The sequence below is a fragment of the Choristoneura fumiferana genome, chromosome 27 (assembly GCF_025370935.1).
Source record: "Choristoneura fumiferana chromosome 27, NRCan_CFum_1, whole genome shotgun sequence".
NCBI lineage: Eukaryota > Metazoa > Arthropoda > Insecta > Lepidoptera > Tortricidae > Choristoneura > Choristoneura fumiferana.
Window position 1 is genome coordinate 5,339,091 of NC_133498.1, and position 13,852 is coordinate 5,352,942.

At 42.7% G+C, this 13,852-nt stretch overlaps 2 protein-coding genes across 2 annotated transcripts; both read right to left on the bottom strand.

The window, feature by feature from the left end:
• Nucleotides 1–198: 198 nt before the first annotated feature.
• Nucleotides 199–8,576, bottom strand: LOC141443241 (uncharacterized). Its single transcript, XM_074108450.1, has 4 exons — nucleotides 8,542–8,576; nucleotides 8,284–8,422; nucleotides 716–1,435; nucleotides 199–514 (listed from the first exon to the last, which is right to left on the bottom strand). The coding sequence occupies exons 1-4, from the start codon at nucleotides 8,574–8,576 to the stop codon at nucleotides 452–454; spliced, it is 957 nt and encodes a 318-aa protein (XP_073964551.1). The 3' UTR covers nucleotides 199–451.
• Nucleotides 8,577–9,506: 930 nt separating this feature from the next.
• On the bottom strand, nucleotides 9,507–13,383 carry LOC141443243 (uncharacterized). Its single transcript, XM_074108451.1, has 4 exons — nucleotides 13,148–13,383; nucleotides 12,235–12,294; nucleotides 11,244–11,372; nucleotides 9,507–11,018 (listed from the first exon to the last, which is right to left on the bottom strand). Exons 2-4 carry the CDS (start codon nucleotides 12,259–12,261, stop codon nucleotides 9,507–9,509), a joined length of 1,668 nt encoding a protein of 555 aa, XP_073964552.1. The 5' UTR covers nucleotides 12,262–12,294; nucleotides 13,148–13,383.
• Nucleotides 13,384–13,852: the final 469 nt, after the last annotated feature.

The window sequence follows — 13,852 nt, forward strand, 5'->3', positions numbered from 1 at the left end:
GTAGAGATCCTCGTGTCTCGATAACACACATAAGTATTTGGGTAATTTTGCCTCTAAATTGATGTGGAGTAAAAGAACAGCACGCGCCCAGGACTGATGAAAACACGGGTTCGGTTCCCTCAGCCCCTCAGTACTCTGGTTTAGTTTAGTATGATACATTGAGGTCTAGTCTCATACTTACTTAGTCCTAACAATTTTATTAAATTTACGGTGGGGGGTTTTGGTAGCGAGCGACCTCTGTCGGTGTTGCTTGTTTAAAAAAACAATTAAGTGTAACCAGCCAGCCATACTTCGTCAAATGAAGCGGCGATACGTATCTACCGTGAAACGTGATACCAACTCGCAGTTATATTGTGTTCTATGTAAGTGACAACACTGTGGCTTATATTCCATCAATTTTATTTACAGGGTACATTTGATTTATATGTAGCTTTGGTAAGTTCGCGATATATCAATCTGGCCAGCTGCAACGTCGAGGTTTGTCCCAGAGTAAAGTGATGCCCTCGTAGTGTACCTGGCGATAGAAAAAAATATTGATCGTATCATTCAAGGCATAAATATGTCTACAGATTAGGTATACCTAAATATTTTTGTTCTCCGTTAACCACTACACCATACAGCTACCGAGTGAGAACAAAGGTTCCTAGCCATTACCAGAACGAGTGGTAACGAGAAGTTGTGATAACTGGTGGAAATATACTACGTCATTCATTACCTCTGTCTTTTCTTTCAATACATCATACATTCGCAGGCGCAGAGGTCGCGCACGCGGCCACGCGAGGCGCGCCGGTAGAGTCTTCGGCAGGCGGTGACTATACGATACATCTAGCAGCTCCAGGCCTGCACAGTGGCGCGCGCAGGCCTCCAGGTCTTCGTCCTTGACGAACGGAGTACTGACCACCAGCTCCACGAGTTCCGGCCGCTCCCGACACAGCGCCAGAAGTCCGCGCTCATGCACCCACGTGCGCCCGAGGTCGACGGAGCGCAGCGCCGGGCAGCCGCGCGCAACGGTCGTCAGCCACTCGTCTGTCACGAAGTCATTGTTCTGTAAGCAAAGCTCCCTCAGCCGACTGAGGCGACCTATAGCTGTTGGTAATTCGTTGCCCAGTTTTATCCACGGACTTCTCAGGTTGTTTTTATAATACTCCAGAGACAAACGTTCCAAATTTGGCGTCTTATCGAGCAGCAGGTGCACATTTTGTAGAGTGTTTATCGAATTGTAGTTTAGTTCTAGACGTGTAAGTGCTGTCAAGCGGTCTGCGACGGACAGTATGTTTTCGATTAACAAGGAATAGCAATTAACAAAAATAAGAGTTTTTAAGTTCGTTCTTAGATTCGTGAGGAAACTTCCGGTCAGTTTGTCTTGACGTAAGATAATCAATTCTTCGAGAGTTTCAGTTGCGACGATTTCTTTCAGGGAACTATCACCGCCCTGCTGTAAATGAACATTTATCTATATATATAACCAGTTAAATGGAATATAGCCTAATGAGGAATATTTACAAACTAATAATTTACGAGAAAATCAGTACAATATCTGATAGTGCTTACTTATGGGTAAAATATTATATGATATTAATTTTTTATCGCCGACTATTTGGTAATGATTCAACAAAGAAATATATGTGTCCAAACTGTATTTAGGTTTGAAGTAATTTAGTTTTTTTATGTCTCGGTAGATGGTGCTGTACTTGTTTAAAACATGCTAACGTTAGGTCGCTTTAGAATTTATTTATTTGATGTTAATTTTTGTATGCATGAGAAAGAGAGAAAGCAAGATAGAGAGAAGAGTTCAATTATATAAAGTACAAACACAGTACCGACTTTCATTGGCCTGTAGGAGTTTATACATGGTCCATCGAATCGGATTGCTGAAGTGGTGTTAGTTTAGTAGTTCAGTGGGGTGTGAGCTACTCTTCGCATCGTTCCCATAGTGTCAGTGGATCGCTGTCCAGAGGGAACGATTGAGAGGCATCAAACAGCGACGGTGGTGCCATCAAGTGGTAGCCAAGCTGAATCACAACCAGGTTGTGTTGCCAATAGAACAGCGAAGAGGGCGCTAGTGAGCACGTCACAGCAGGTCAAAGTGGAAGTTTTTGGTGCATTGTGTTGAGTGAGTTGTCAAGAGCAAACTGTAAGTACATTGATAATATTTGGTACGCGAAGTTCAACCTTATTATAAAGAAGTTCAAAACTTTAAAATTAGTGGAAGTTCATCAAAACAGTTCAACATTTTCAACTTTATTTCTATGGAGTTCTAGACTTAGTGTATTATAGAATTAAAATTAACTTGTAAAATTTAGATGCAGTAGATTTGGGACTTAGAATAGTTTGAGAAAAAACGAAGGTACGGGGAATCCATGCCGGATTTCACCTAAGTCCCAATAATTTCAAACACTTGTAATTTTTTTCAAAAAAAAAATAACATTTCAATTTTTCTAAGTGTTTGACAGGTATCATTAAATTTCGTTTTAATCTGAAGATTGTTTACATTTTGTCGTTTTAATTTAAAGTTGTGATGTGACTTGTTCGTTTGATTAAGCTATTTTAATTTAATATTGTAACAAAATAGTCTGTTTGGATTTTACTGTTTGTTCAAAACATGGAGTCGTTAATAACTTTTCAAAATGATTTTTCGAATCGCATAACTAAGGCAAGAATTAATTTTAAAAAGACAAGTAGGGAACGTATAACCGAACGTTATGTGGAAGGCAGGTTACAGTCGTTGGAACAGTTGTGGCAGGATTTTAGGCAGGGACATAAAGAGCTGCTGCAAAAAGTTGATTCCAAATTATTAAAGGATGAAGAGTATATAAAAAATGATGTTTATGAACAAACAGAAGATCATTATATGAGTCATATGTGTGAATTGAAGGATATTTTAGAAATATTTAAAGTCAAAGTTCAACCAGGTCAATCTAATGTTAACAGTGAAGGTGGGAACAAGTCTTCTCTCGTCAAGTTACCGAAAATCAGCATTCCAATCTTTTCAGGAAAATATACAGAGTGGCCTACTTTTCGAGATTTGTTCGTATCTATGATCCACAGTAATAAAGATTTGGATAACGTTCAACGGCTGCAATATCTGAAAGGTTACTTGACCGGAGAAGCTGAGCAATTGATTCGGTACACACCTGTCACTGACGCAAATTATGAACAGTGTTGGAAACAATTGGAAGATCGCTACAGTAACAAAAAGTATCTTTCACACTGCATTTTGAAACGTTTGCTCAGTCAACGTAACTTAACTAACGAGTCAGCAAGTTGTTTGAAAGAGTTAATGGATACGTCATCCGATTGTTTAAGTGCGTTGCAGAATTTAGGTATCGATGTTTCGACGTGGGATATAATTGTAATCCACCTACTTTCACTCAAACTAGATGCCGAATCTCGAAAGCAGTGGGAATTACATGTAGCAACTGATGTGTCATCAGATTCGTTGCCGACGTTCAAAGAATTCCAAAGGTTTTTAACCAATAGATATCGAGCATTGGAATTCATTGAACCGAAACATGTAAACAAACCAAACACATTCAATTCAAAGGTGTCTACCAGTAATAAGGTGAACCACACTAAGGTGTTACATGCAGCTAATGTTGTTAAAATGCGTTGTGAATACTGTAGCGAGGAGCATAAATTATGCTATTGTAAAAAGTTTGCCAGCCTGGACTATGACAAGAGACACGAGTTTGTTACTAATAACAGAATGTGCTTTAACTGTTTAGGTAGCAATCACGGGGTGAGATTTTGTCAAAAAGCCACCAGCTGTAAAATCTGTAAGAGAAAACATCATTCCTTGCTCCATCCACAGGGTACTCCAAATGGTAATGTGTGTAGTTCAAGTGGTACAAGTAGTTCAGGTCAACCAATTGGAGAAGATGGAGAAAAGGCTAGTGGGAGTTCAAATACGGGATGTAGCCATTCCTCAAATGAAAACACACCGGTTGTATCTTGTTTCTCAAAAGGGAAATTGAGTAAGCATACATTATTACCGACGGCAATCGTGAATGTTGAATCAAAAACCGGGCAGTATAGATCAGCCAGAGCTCTACTGGATCAAGGTTCACAAGCCTCATTTGTAACAGAAGCTATAGTTCAAGGGTTAGGCTTGAAGAAAACATCAGCTAACCTAACTGTTACTGGAGTTGGAGGTGATCAACAATCAATTTTGTCCAAGGCAGTAGTAACACTAAAGATCCAGTCACTGACGGATCCAAACTTTAAAATGGAAGTAAAATGTTTTGTTCTAACAAACATAACAACTGTACTCCCAGAGAGAAAAATGGAAGTTCCCGACTGGGTACAATTGAAAGGTTTGTGTCTAGCGGACCCAAGTTTTGATTCTCCCAACAAAATAGATATTTTATTGGGAGCTGAGGTCTACAGCCAGATCATAAAAGACGGAGTACTAAAAAGTCCTGTAGGATCTCCTGTTGCTCAGTGCACAGCACTTGGATGGATATTATCTGGCTCGATGGGTGCCGCAGGCACAGAGAACAAAATATCAGTTTTTCATGCGCAAGTGGATGAGAATGAAATAATAAAACGATTTTGGGAGTTGGAAAATGATTTTTTATTAAATATGCCAATTTTAACAAAAGAAGAAAAAAGATGCGAAGAAATCTTTTCAGCCACGACCCATAGAGATGAAGATGGTAGATACATAGTGAAGTTGCCGTTTCGTGATGATGATGCAACCTGGAAAAATGGAAATTCTCGTGAAATTGCAATAAAAAGATTAAAGTCATTAGAAAAAAGGTTTATAAAAGACAAAGTACTAAAGGAGAGATATACTGAAGTAATAAATGAATACTTACAGCTAGGTCACATGGTGCCAGTACCGGAACAAGAACTTAATAAAGATTCAGTCTATTTACCGCATCATGCAATAGTTAAGGAAGATAGGACCACAACCAAGGTCAGGGTTGTTTTCGATGCGTCCTGCAAGAACGAAAATGGTGTTTCATTAAATGACAATCTAATGATTGGACCTAGGTTGCAACCGGACTTGCGGCACTTGATTATAAGTTGGAGGAAATATCCAGTATGTCTGATTGCTGACATTGTTAAGATGTACCGAATGGTGAAGGTCGCAGAAGAAGATTGTGATTTTCAACGTATAGTCTGGAGAAATGACGCTGAAAATAAAATACAAGATTACAAACTGCTTACTGTTACCTTCGGTACGGCTTCAGCTCCATACCTGGCAGTTAAGGCTTTAAATCAAGTTGCCTTAGATCATAAAGAAGCTTACCCAATAGCAGCAGAAAGAGTCGCAAAGGAATTTTATATGGATGATCTAATGACTGGCTGTCAAACAATAGAAGAGGGTATAAGACTATATACAGAGATGAATGCACTTTTAAAGGAAGGTGGATTCATTCTACAGAAGTGGTCTAGTAATGAAGATGAGTTATTAAAAATTATAAATCCAACAGAAAAAAGGGAAGAGATAAAACAAAACAAAACGTTAGAACAAAAGCAGGATAATATAGTAAAGATTTTAGGACTCACCTGGAACAGAAGTCGCGACGAATTCCAATACTCGGTGAAACTACCTCCGTTGTCCGCACCTGTAACAAAAAGAAAAATAATATCAGATGTTGCTAGATTGTTTGACCCACTTGGATGGATAGCTCCATGCGTGATTAAGGCAAAAATATTCATACAGCGATTGTGGATAGCGGGGACGGAATGGGACGAGGAACCACCAACAAGTATTCTAGAAGATTGGTATACTTACCGAGAAGAATTAACGCAACTTACCGACTTCCGTATTTCACGATGGATGTTCACAAAGGAAAATGATGCAGTTACTGAGTTACATGGTTTTTCTGACGCATCCAATGTGGCTTACTCCGCGGTTGTATACAGCCGAGTAATAGATGCACACGGAGAAGTCCATGTTGTTCTAGTTGGCGCCAAAACCAGAGTGGCACCAGTTCGACAAATCAGCATACCGCGTTTGGAACTATGTGGTGCGGTTTTGCTGACCAAACTGTTGTTGGAGATTGCTAATGTTCTGAACATCCCTCGGAGCGACGTACGAGCTTGGACTGATTCGACTGTTGTGTTGGCATGGTTAAACAAACATCCAAGCAATTGGAAGACGTTCGTGGCCAATCGAATATCTGAAATTCACTCCACTTTGGAACCCTCACAGTGGGCTCATGTTCCATCAAAAGACAATCCAGCCGATTGTGCTTCGCGAGGAGTCCAGCCTTCAGAGCTTGCTGATTTAGAGCTATGGAAATACGGTCCAAGGTTTCTGTGGAATAAAGAGGTATTGTACAAAAAACTAAAGGACAACGACACACGCGAAGAGATATCGACAAGAGTTCATATAGCTAAAGTTGAAGTGTCGATATTAGACAAATATTCATCGCTGCAAAAACTTATTCGGGTGGTAGCATATTGCAGGAGATTTTTTACTAAAAATAGCATCATTGAAAAGGGTCATAGTATAAAATATTTAAATAAGTGGGAGGTAGATGAAGCTTTAAATAATTGCATCAGGTTAACACAAGCAAATGAGTATCAAGCAGAAATAACAGAAATTCAAACTTACGGTCACATTAAATCCAAATCTTCGAAACTGCTTCATTTGAACCTTTCATCGACGACAAGGGACTACTTAGAATAAATGGGCGAATATCTCAATCACAAGAACCCGAAACTGTTAAAACACCCATACTATTGCCTCACAGATCACATTTTTCAGATTTAATTGTGGATGACGCTCACAAGAAAACTTTGCATGGTGATGTCCAGTTGATGCTGAATTTTATCCGATCAGCATACTGGATAGTAGGAATTAAAAACCTTGTAAAGCATTGTGTGCGCAGGTGTGTGACTTGTGTGCGATATAAAGCCAAGTTACAAACGCAGCTTATGGGAACTCTGCCTGCGGTTAGAGTCACACCTGCTAGAGTCTTTATAAATAGCGGTGTTGACTATGCAGGCCCAATCATGTTGAGAACCTCTAAAGGTAGAGGCCATAAGGCATATAAAGGTTATATATGTTTATTTGTTTGTATGGTCACAAAGGCTTTACATATTGAAGTTGTAAGTGACCTTACCTCAAGAGGATTTTTAGAATCGTTTAAACGATTTGTTGCCAGACGCGGTCATTGTGCAAATTTATACAGTGACAATGGATCTAATTTTGTAGGAGCTTCAAAGGAGCTTAAAGAGTTGTTCGATGCAGAAAAATCAACAATGATTCAAGAGGTAGCTGATAGTTTGTCAGTTAATGGAACCAATTGGCATTTTATACCTCCACACGCACCTAATTTCGGAGGATTATGGGAATCTGGTGTAAAATCAGTCAAATACCACATTAAAAGAGTTATTGGAGAGTCCACGTTGACATTTGAAGAAATGAGCACGTTACTCTGTCAAATAGAGGCATGTCTCAATTCACGGCCTTTGTCAATATTGAACAGTGATCCAAGAGAAGCTCATCCTTTAACTCCGGCTCACTTCATAGTAGGAGAGCCACTTGTAACAGTTCCAGAGAATAATTATGAAAGTTCTAATATAGGCACCTTGAAACGGTGGCAACTCACTCAAGTGATGTTACAACATTTTTGGAGACGATGGTCTAATGAATATTTGACACATCTCATGCAACGTTACAAGTGGGCCTTGAAAATACCAGAACCTGAAGTCGGAGATATTGTATTGGTAAAAGAGGATGATTTACCTCCTAGTAAATGGCTTTTTGGCAGAATTCTCACCAAACATCCTGGCTCAGACGGACTAACTAGAGTGGTATCTTTGAAATGTAAGAATTCAATTTTAAAACGTCCAACTTCCAAGCTTTGTGTTCTACCTGTTAATGTGTAGGTAAGATTGTTAGTGTAGTAATTAATAATATGTTATTCTATGCCGTCAGTGAATTTGTTATTTGAAGTTAAGTTCAGATTTTATTTACGTTATGATTATAATTATAAGGTTTATGTTATGATCTTCACCAAGATCAGGAAAGTCAATGTTGCTATGGTGGGCGGTTAGTAAGGACATTCTGTCCTTGGTGGGCGGTATGTCCAAACTGTATTTAGGTTTGAAGTAATTTAGTTTTTTTATGTCTCGGTAGATGGTGCTGTACTTGTTTAAAACATGCTAACGTTAGGTCGCTTTAGAATTTATTTATTTGATGTTAATTTTTGTATGCATGAGAGAGAGAGAAAGAAAGATAGAGAGAAGAGTTCAATTATATAAAGTACATACACAGTACCGACTTTCATTGGCCTGTAGGAGTTTGTACAATATGATACTTACATTGAGTAAATTTAATGATAACTGCTTTAACTTCTTGCATTTGGTGAGTATACCCAAGCTGAAGATTTTCTGTCGGCGGCTTAATAACCGGTAATTGTATCTTAATTTCTTGTAAATTTGGACAGTTCTTCGCAATTGCCTCCATTATTTCTTTATCTTCAATAGGACAGAATATGGACACAAAAAAAGGACCCATTTTTTGTATCATATTTTCAAACAATTCTCTTTTCGGAAGATGTATGATACGATACTTTTTACAAAACATTGGCGCAACCTGAGGCCTGAATATACATTTGCTGTCGTACAAACGGTGGATCTGATATTTATGGACGCCTGCAACAGAAAAAAGGAGCTTTCTATACTTCGTTTTTTTAGCATTAGAAAAAGGGTAAACAATCTTGACGAGTCTTTTTTATTGAAAAACGTTTAAAAAAAACAATAACTATTACTTATGATACCAAAAGAAAGTAATGATCATAATGCCCTTGCTATTTGTTACATACTTGCTGTGGCTTATTTTTCAAGTGTTTTTCAATAAAAAGACACGTCAAGATTGCTTACCAATTGCTTACCTTCTTTCTAATGCTAAAAAATGAAGTATAGCTTATCCCAAGTCATGACGGATAGAGAGCGATTACAAAAACTTCATTCCTGTAAATTGACAAGCAAGAGAAGTAAAACGGATACTAATGGCACTCTCTTATTTTACACATCTTTACAAAGAACGTAACGCTTTCATGACATGAACTTGTGCTCTTTATTACACGACTGCAAGGAGAGGTATTGTTTTTTGTCAGAATCTACTTGAATTAAATAAAATAGAAGTAATAATTTACTTCACCAACACAACCTACACCAAATCATGGCGTCTTGATTACATAAAAACTTCGTTTATACGCTAAGTCTCAAATTAAAATCAGAGCAGTGGAGCTTATTTCTAATAAAAAGTTATATTAAACAGTTAGCGCGATGTATGTTCCGCTGGTCGTTACCTGCCAGGTAGTCCCGCACCACTTGCTGCCAGGCGCGGCTGACGCGCTCCGAGCGCACGACGTCTCTGACGGGGACGTAGTCCAGCACGAGGCGCCAGCAGTCCGCGTTCAGCTGGTCGTTACCTGCCAGGTAGTCCCGCACCACTTGCTGCCAGGCGCGGCTGACGCGCTCCGAGCGCACGACGTCTCTGACGGGGACGTAGTCCAGCAGGAGGCGCCAGCAGTCCGCGTTCAGCTGTCGTTACCTGCCAGGTAGTCCCGCACCACTTGTTGCCAGGCGCGGCTGACGCGCTCCGAGCGCACGACGTCTCTGACGGGGACGTAGTCCAGCAGGAGGCGCCAGCAGTCCGCGTTCAGCTGGTCGTTACCTGCCAGGTAGTCCCGCACCACTTGCTGCCAGGCGCGGCTGACGCGCTCCGAGCGCACGACGTCTCCGACGGGGACGTAGTCCAGCACGAGGCGCCAGCAGTTCACGTTCAGCTGGTCGTTACCTGCCAGGTAGTCCCGCACCACTTGCTGCCAGGCGCGGCTGACGCGCTCCGAGCGCACGACGTCTCTGACGGGGACGTAGTCCAGCACGAGGCGCCAGCAGTCCGCGTTCAGCTGGTCGTTACCTGCCAGGTAGTCCCGCACCACTTGCTGCCAGGCGCGGCTGACGCGCTCCGAGCGCACGACGTCTCCGACGGGGACGTAGTCCAGCACGAGGCGCCAGCAGTCCGCGTTCAGCTGGTCGTTACCTGCCAGGTAGTCCCGCACCACTTGCTGCCAGGCGCGGCTGACGCGCTCCGAGCGCACGACGTCTCCGACGGGGACGTAGTCCAGCACGAGGCGCCAGCAGTCCGCGTTCAGCTGGTCGTTACCTGCCAGGTAGTCCCGCACCACTTGCTGCCAGGCGCGGCTGACGCGCTCCGAGCGCACGACGTCTCTGACGGGGACGTAGTCCAGCAGGAGGCGCCAGCAGTCCGCGTTCAGCTGGTCGTTACCTGCCAGGTAGTCCCGCACCACTTGCTGCCAGGCGCGGCTGACGCGCTCCGAGCGCACGACGTCTCCGACGGGGACGTAGTCCAGCACGAGGCGCCAGCAGTCCGCGTTCAGCTGGTCGTTACCTGCCAGGTAGTCCCGCACCACTTGCTGCCAGGCGCGGCTGACGCGCTCCGAGCGCACGACGTCTCTGACGGGGACGTAGTCCAGCACGAGGCGCCAGCAGTCCGCGTTCAGCTGGTCGTTACCTGCCAGGTAGTCCCGCACCACTTGCTGCCAGGCGCGGCTGACGCGCTCCGAGCGCACGACGTCTCCGACGGGGACGTAGTCCAGCACGAGGCGCCAGCAGTCCGCGTCCAGCTGGTCGTTACCTGCCAGGTAGTCCCGCACCACTTGCTGCCAGGCGCGGCTGGCGCGCTCCGAGCGCACGACGTCTCCGACGGGGACGTAGTCCAGCACGAGGCGCCAGCAGTCCGCGTTCAGCTGGTCGTTACCTGCCAGGTAGTCCCGCACCACTTGCTGCCAGGCGCGGCTGACGCGCTCCGAGCGCACGACGTCTCTGACGGGGACGTAGTCCAGCACGAGGCGCCAGCAGTCCGCGTTCAGCTGGTCGTTACCTGCCAGGTAGTCCCGCACCACTTGTTGCCAGGCGCGGCTGACGCGCTCCGAGCGCACGACGTCTCCGACGGGGACGTAGTCCAGCACGAGGCGCCAGCAGTCCGCGTTCAGCACGTCTGGTATGGTGGCGTCGTACTCCGAAATCTATCAACCAATTAATCCCTATTTTTTGCAGGAAATTTCACTTTAACACAGCAGGCAACTGGACAAAATTATAAGTACCATTTTAGCGAGTGAAGTTTGTGCAAATCCCATCCTAATATGACCAACTTAGTGGCATAGTACTTATCAAGTCTTAAACTATCACATGTAGGTAAATTATATACCTAACAAATGGTGTATTCGTAAAAATTGTATTTATACACTTACCACGTTGTCGTTAGTTGAGAGTTCAGTGCTATGAGGCTCCCAAACACGAGGTCTCTTGGTGATGGAAGGACTTATACTGTCGGCCTCAGACTTCAGCACGGTGGCGGTAGCTGAAGCCGGGGCAGGCCTCTAATAAAAATTGAGGAAACAGTCAGTTTCTTAGATTTCAAACACTAATGCATAAAGCAAGAACAATCGGAAAATTTGACTTTTGAACAGAGATGGCCTGAGGGGGAGGCGGTTCGCATTGGCAGCAAGAGTGGAGTAACCGCAATCACCCGATTTGGGTGTTTAGTAGCCGAGGAAGGAGGCCTCTTCCTGGGATTTTCCATCGGACCTGGTTTTTATTATTTGAAAAAAAAAATTGAATCAGGCGTTACTTTGCGGAGGTCCATATCAATGAACTAAAAGAATTTCCTTGCTCACCCGCGACCTTACGATAGCTAAGCTTATGCAAAATATGCGTGTACATGCAGTTCCTCCACCTCCACACAGTAAGAACACACACAAATCACACAAACCCATCTATCACCACCACCACACTGCACTGACGCGTTTCGAACTCAACCAGAGCTCATCTTCAGAGTGACACAACCGTACACCATGCTACCAGTTGTTAGACTAACGAACCACAACCACCGTAATTTGTGGGTAGTTTTGTTTTGTTTCATAAAACGTATGTGGGTACTCGGGGAGTTACAGTGACAAGTTAAAAAGGTGGTTGTGGTTCGTTAGTCTAACAACTGGTAGCATGGTGTACGGTTGTGTCACTCTGAAGATGAGCTCTGGTTGAGTTCGAAACGCGTCAGTGTAGTGTGGTGGTGGTGATAGATGGGTTTGTGTGATTTGTGTGTGTTCTTACAGTGTGGAGGTGGAGGAACTCATGAACACGCATATTTTGCATAAGCTTAGCTATTTTAGGTCGCGGGTGAGCAAGGATTTTTTTTTAGTTCATTGAAAAAAAAACTAAAAAGTATGGATCACTGCTCACTTTCATGTCACTATGCTCTGACTCCATGTTGCTAGCAAAGGCTAGACCAGTTGGTAAAGTCTGCAATAAAATGTAGAAATACTTATTAAAATAAATACTTAAGACTCCTGTAAGAACATACACAAATCACACTATCACCACCACCACACTAAACGTCAGTCGTTTCGAACTAAACCAGAGTCCATCCTCAGAGCACCGATCACCATGCTACGAGATGGGTTAGATTTTTAATAATGTTAGAAATTTAGACTGAACGATTTCTGACTGTCTTATACTGCGACACTGATCGGGGGCGCATGCACCAGTCTGTGCTCCCATCCGACATTTTTCTTTATTGTTTGTTTGTTTAGGTATACCTACTAACATTAGCTTTTAAGAATATCACTACATTAATATAGTATTGAGAAACTTTAATAGTTATACTTCGGGCCCTTACTTAACAGTGGCGCCAACTGGCGAGCATAAAAACCATCGTCCTCGTTCCATCAATAATGCAAGTGAATGCTCTCGGTGAGGGAGGGAGCACCTAGCTGAATTTGTCGCTAACGCCATCTATGTGGTACATGTGAACTAAATGAAATCTATTTTTTTTTAGGGCATGTACCGTAGCACATTTTAATCACAACATTCTCAGTTCAGTTATTTATTCTGTGATCATAAGAACATATATGTTACATGTTATGTGATATATAACAACGTTTGTAAGTGTCCTGATACATGGAAACAGTAAACTATAGTAATATACAGCCTTAGCAAAACTAAAGATGGTGGTAAGCGAATGCAAATCGATTATAATCAAAATCAATAAATCTCAATAGGTACTTCAGTTCAATTATTAAGCTTATCATTTCGGATAGCATATTGATTAAGCACGCGTCACGAAATGAAGAGGACCTGTATTCGATTTACTTACAGCTTTATTTTTCTATTCTTTTGTATATTATCGTCCTCATCTGAATAGTTAGCAACTATTAGTAATCTGTGCCTCTGTGGGCATCGACGTCAGCAAGGCTACTACGAATTTACGAAACTCGAAGTTCGGGGAAACAATAATGTACAACTCGGAATGTACGCGCAATAATGTACGACATGATAATCCGAAGCATTATTGCTTCCGATTATCATGCCGTACATTATCATGGTCGCGCATTATCACGGCGTACAAAATATTGCACGCGCTGTAATGTACGACGTGATAATCTGAATCCAATCGATTAGAATGAATAGACATTTTTCGCCGCGGATCGAGCGAGCGCAGCGAGTGAGATCGATATAGTCGGAGCAGAACCGACCCGGCCGGGTTAGGTTGAAGGGCGAGGGCGTGCGAGCGAGGCGGGAGCCTCGCTGCCGCTCTCGCCTTTCGTTAGGTTTTTTTTTAATTTCAATCATGGAAATCTTAAGTAATGATAATCGGAAGACATAATGCTTCGGATTAACACGTCGTACATTATTGCGCGTACATTATTGATTCCCTGCTAGTTCGGTACGGGGTGATAATGCACGACATGATAATTCGTGCACGTAGGCACGGATTACCAGGTCGTGCATTATTTAAGTGTGCATTAACAAGTCGTACATTAACTACACCCGAAGTTCGTATCGTACCGTCCCTCCCTCT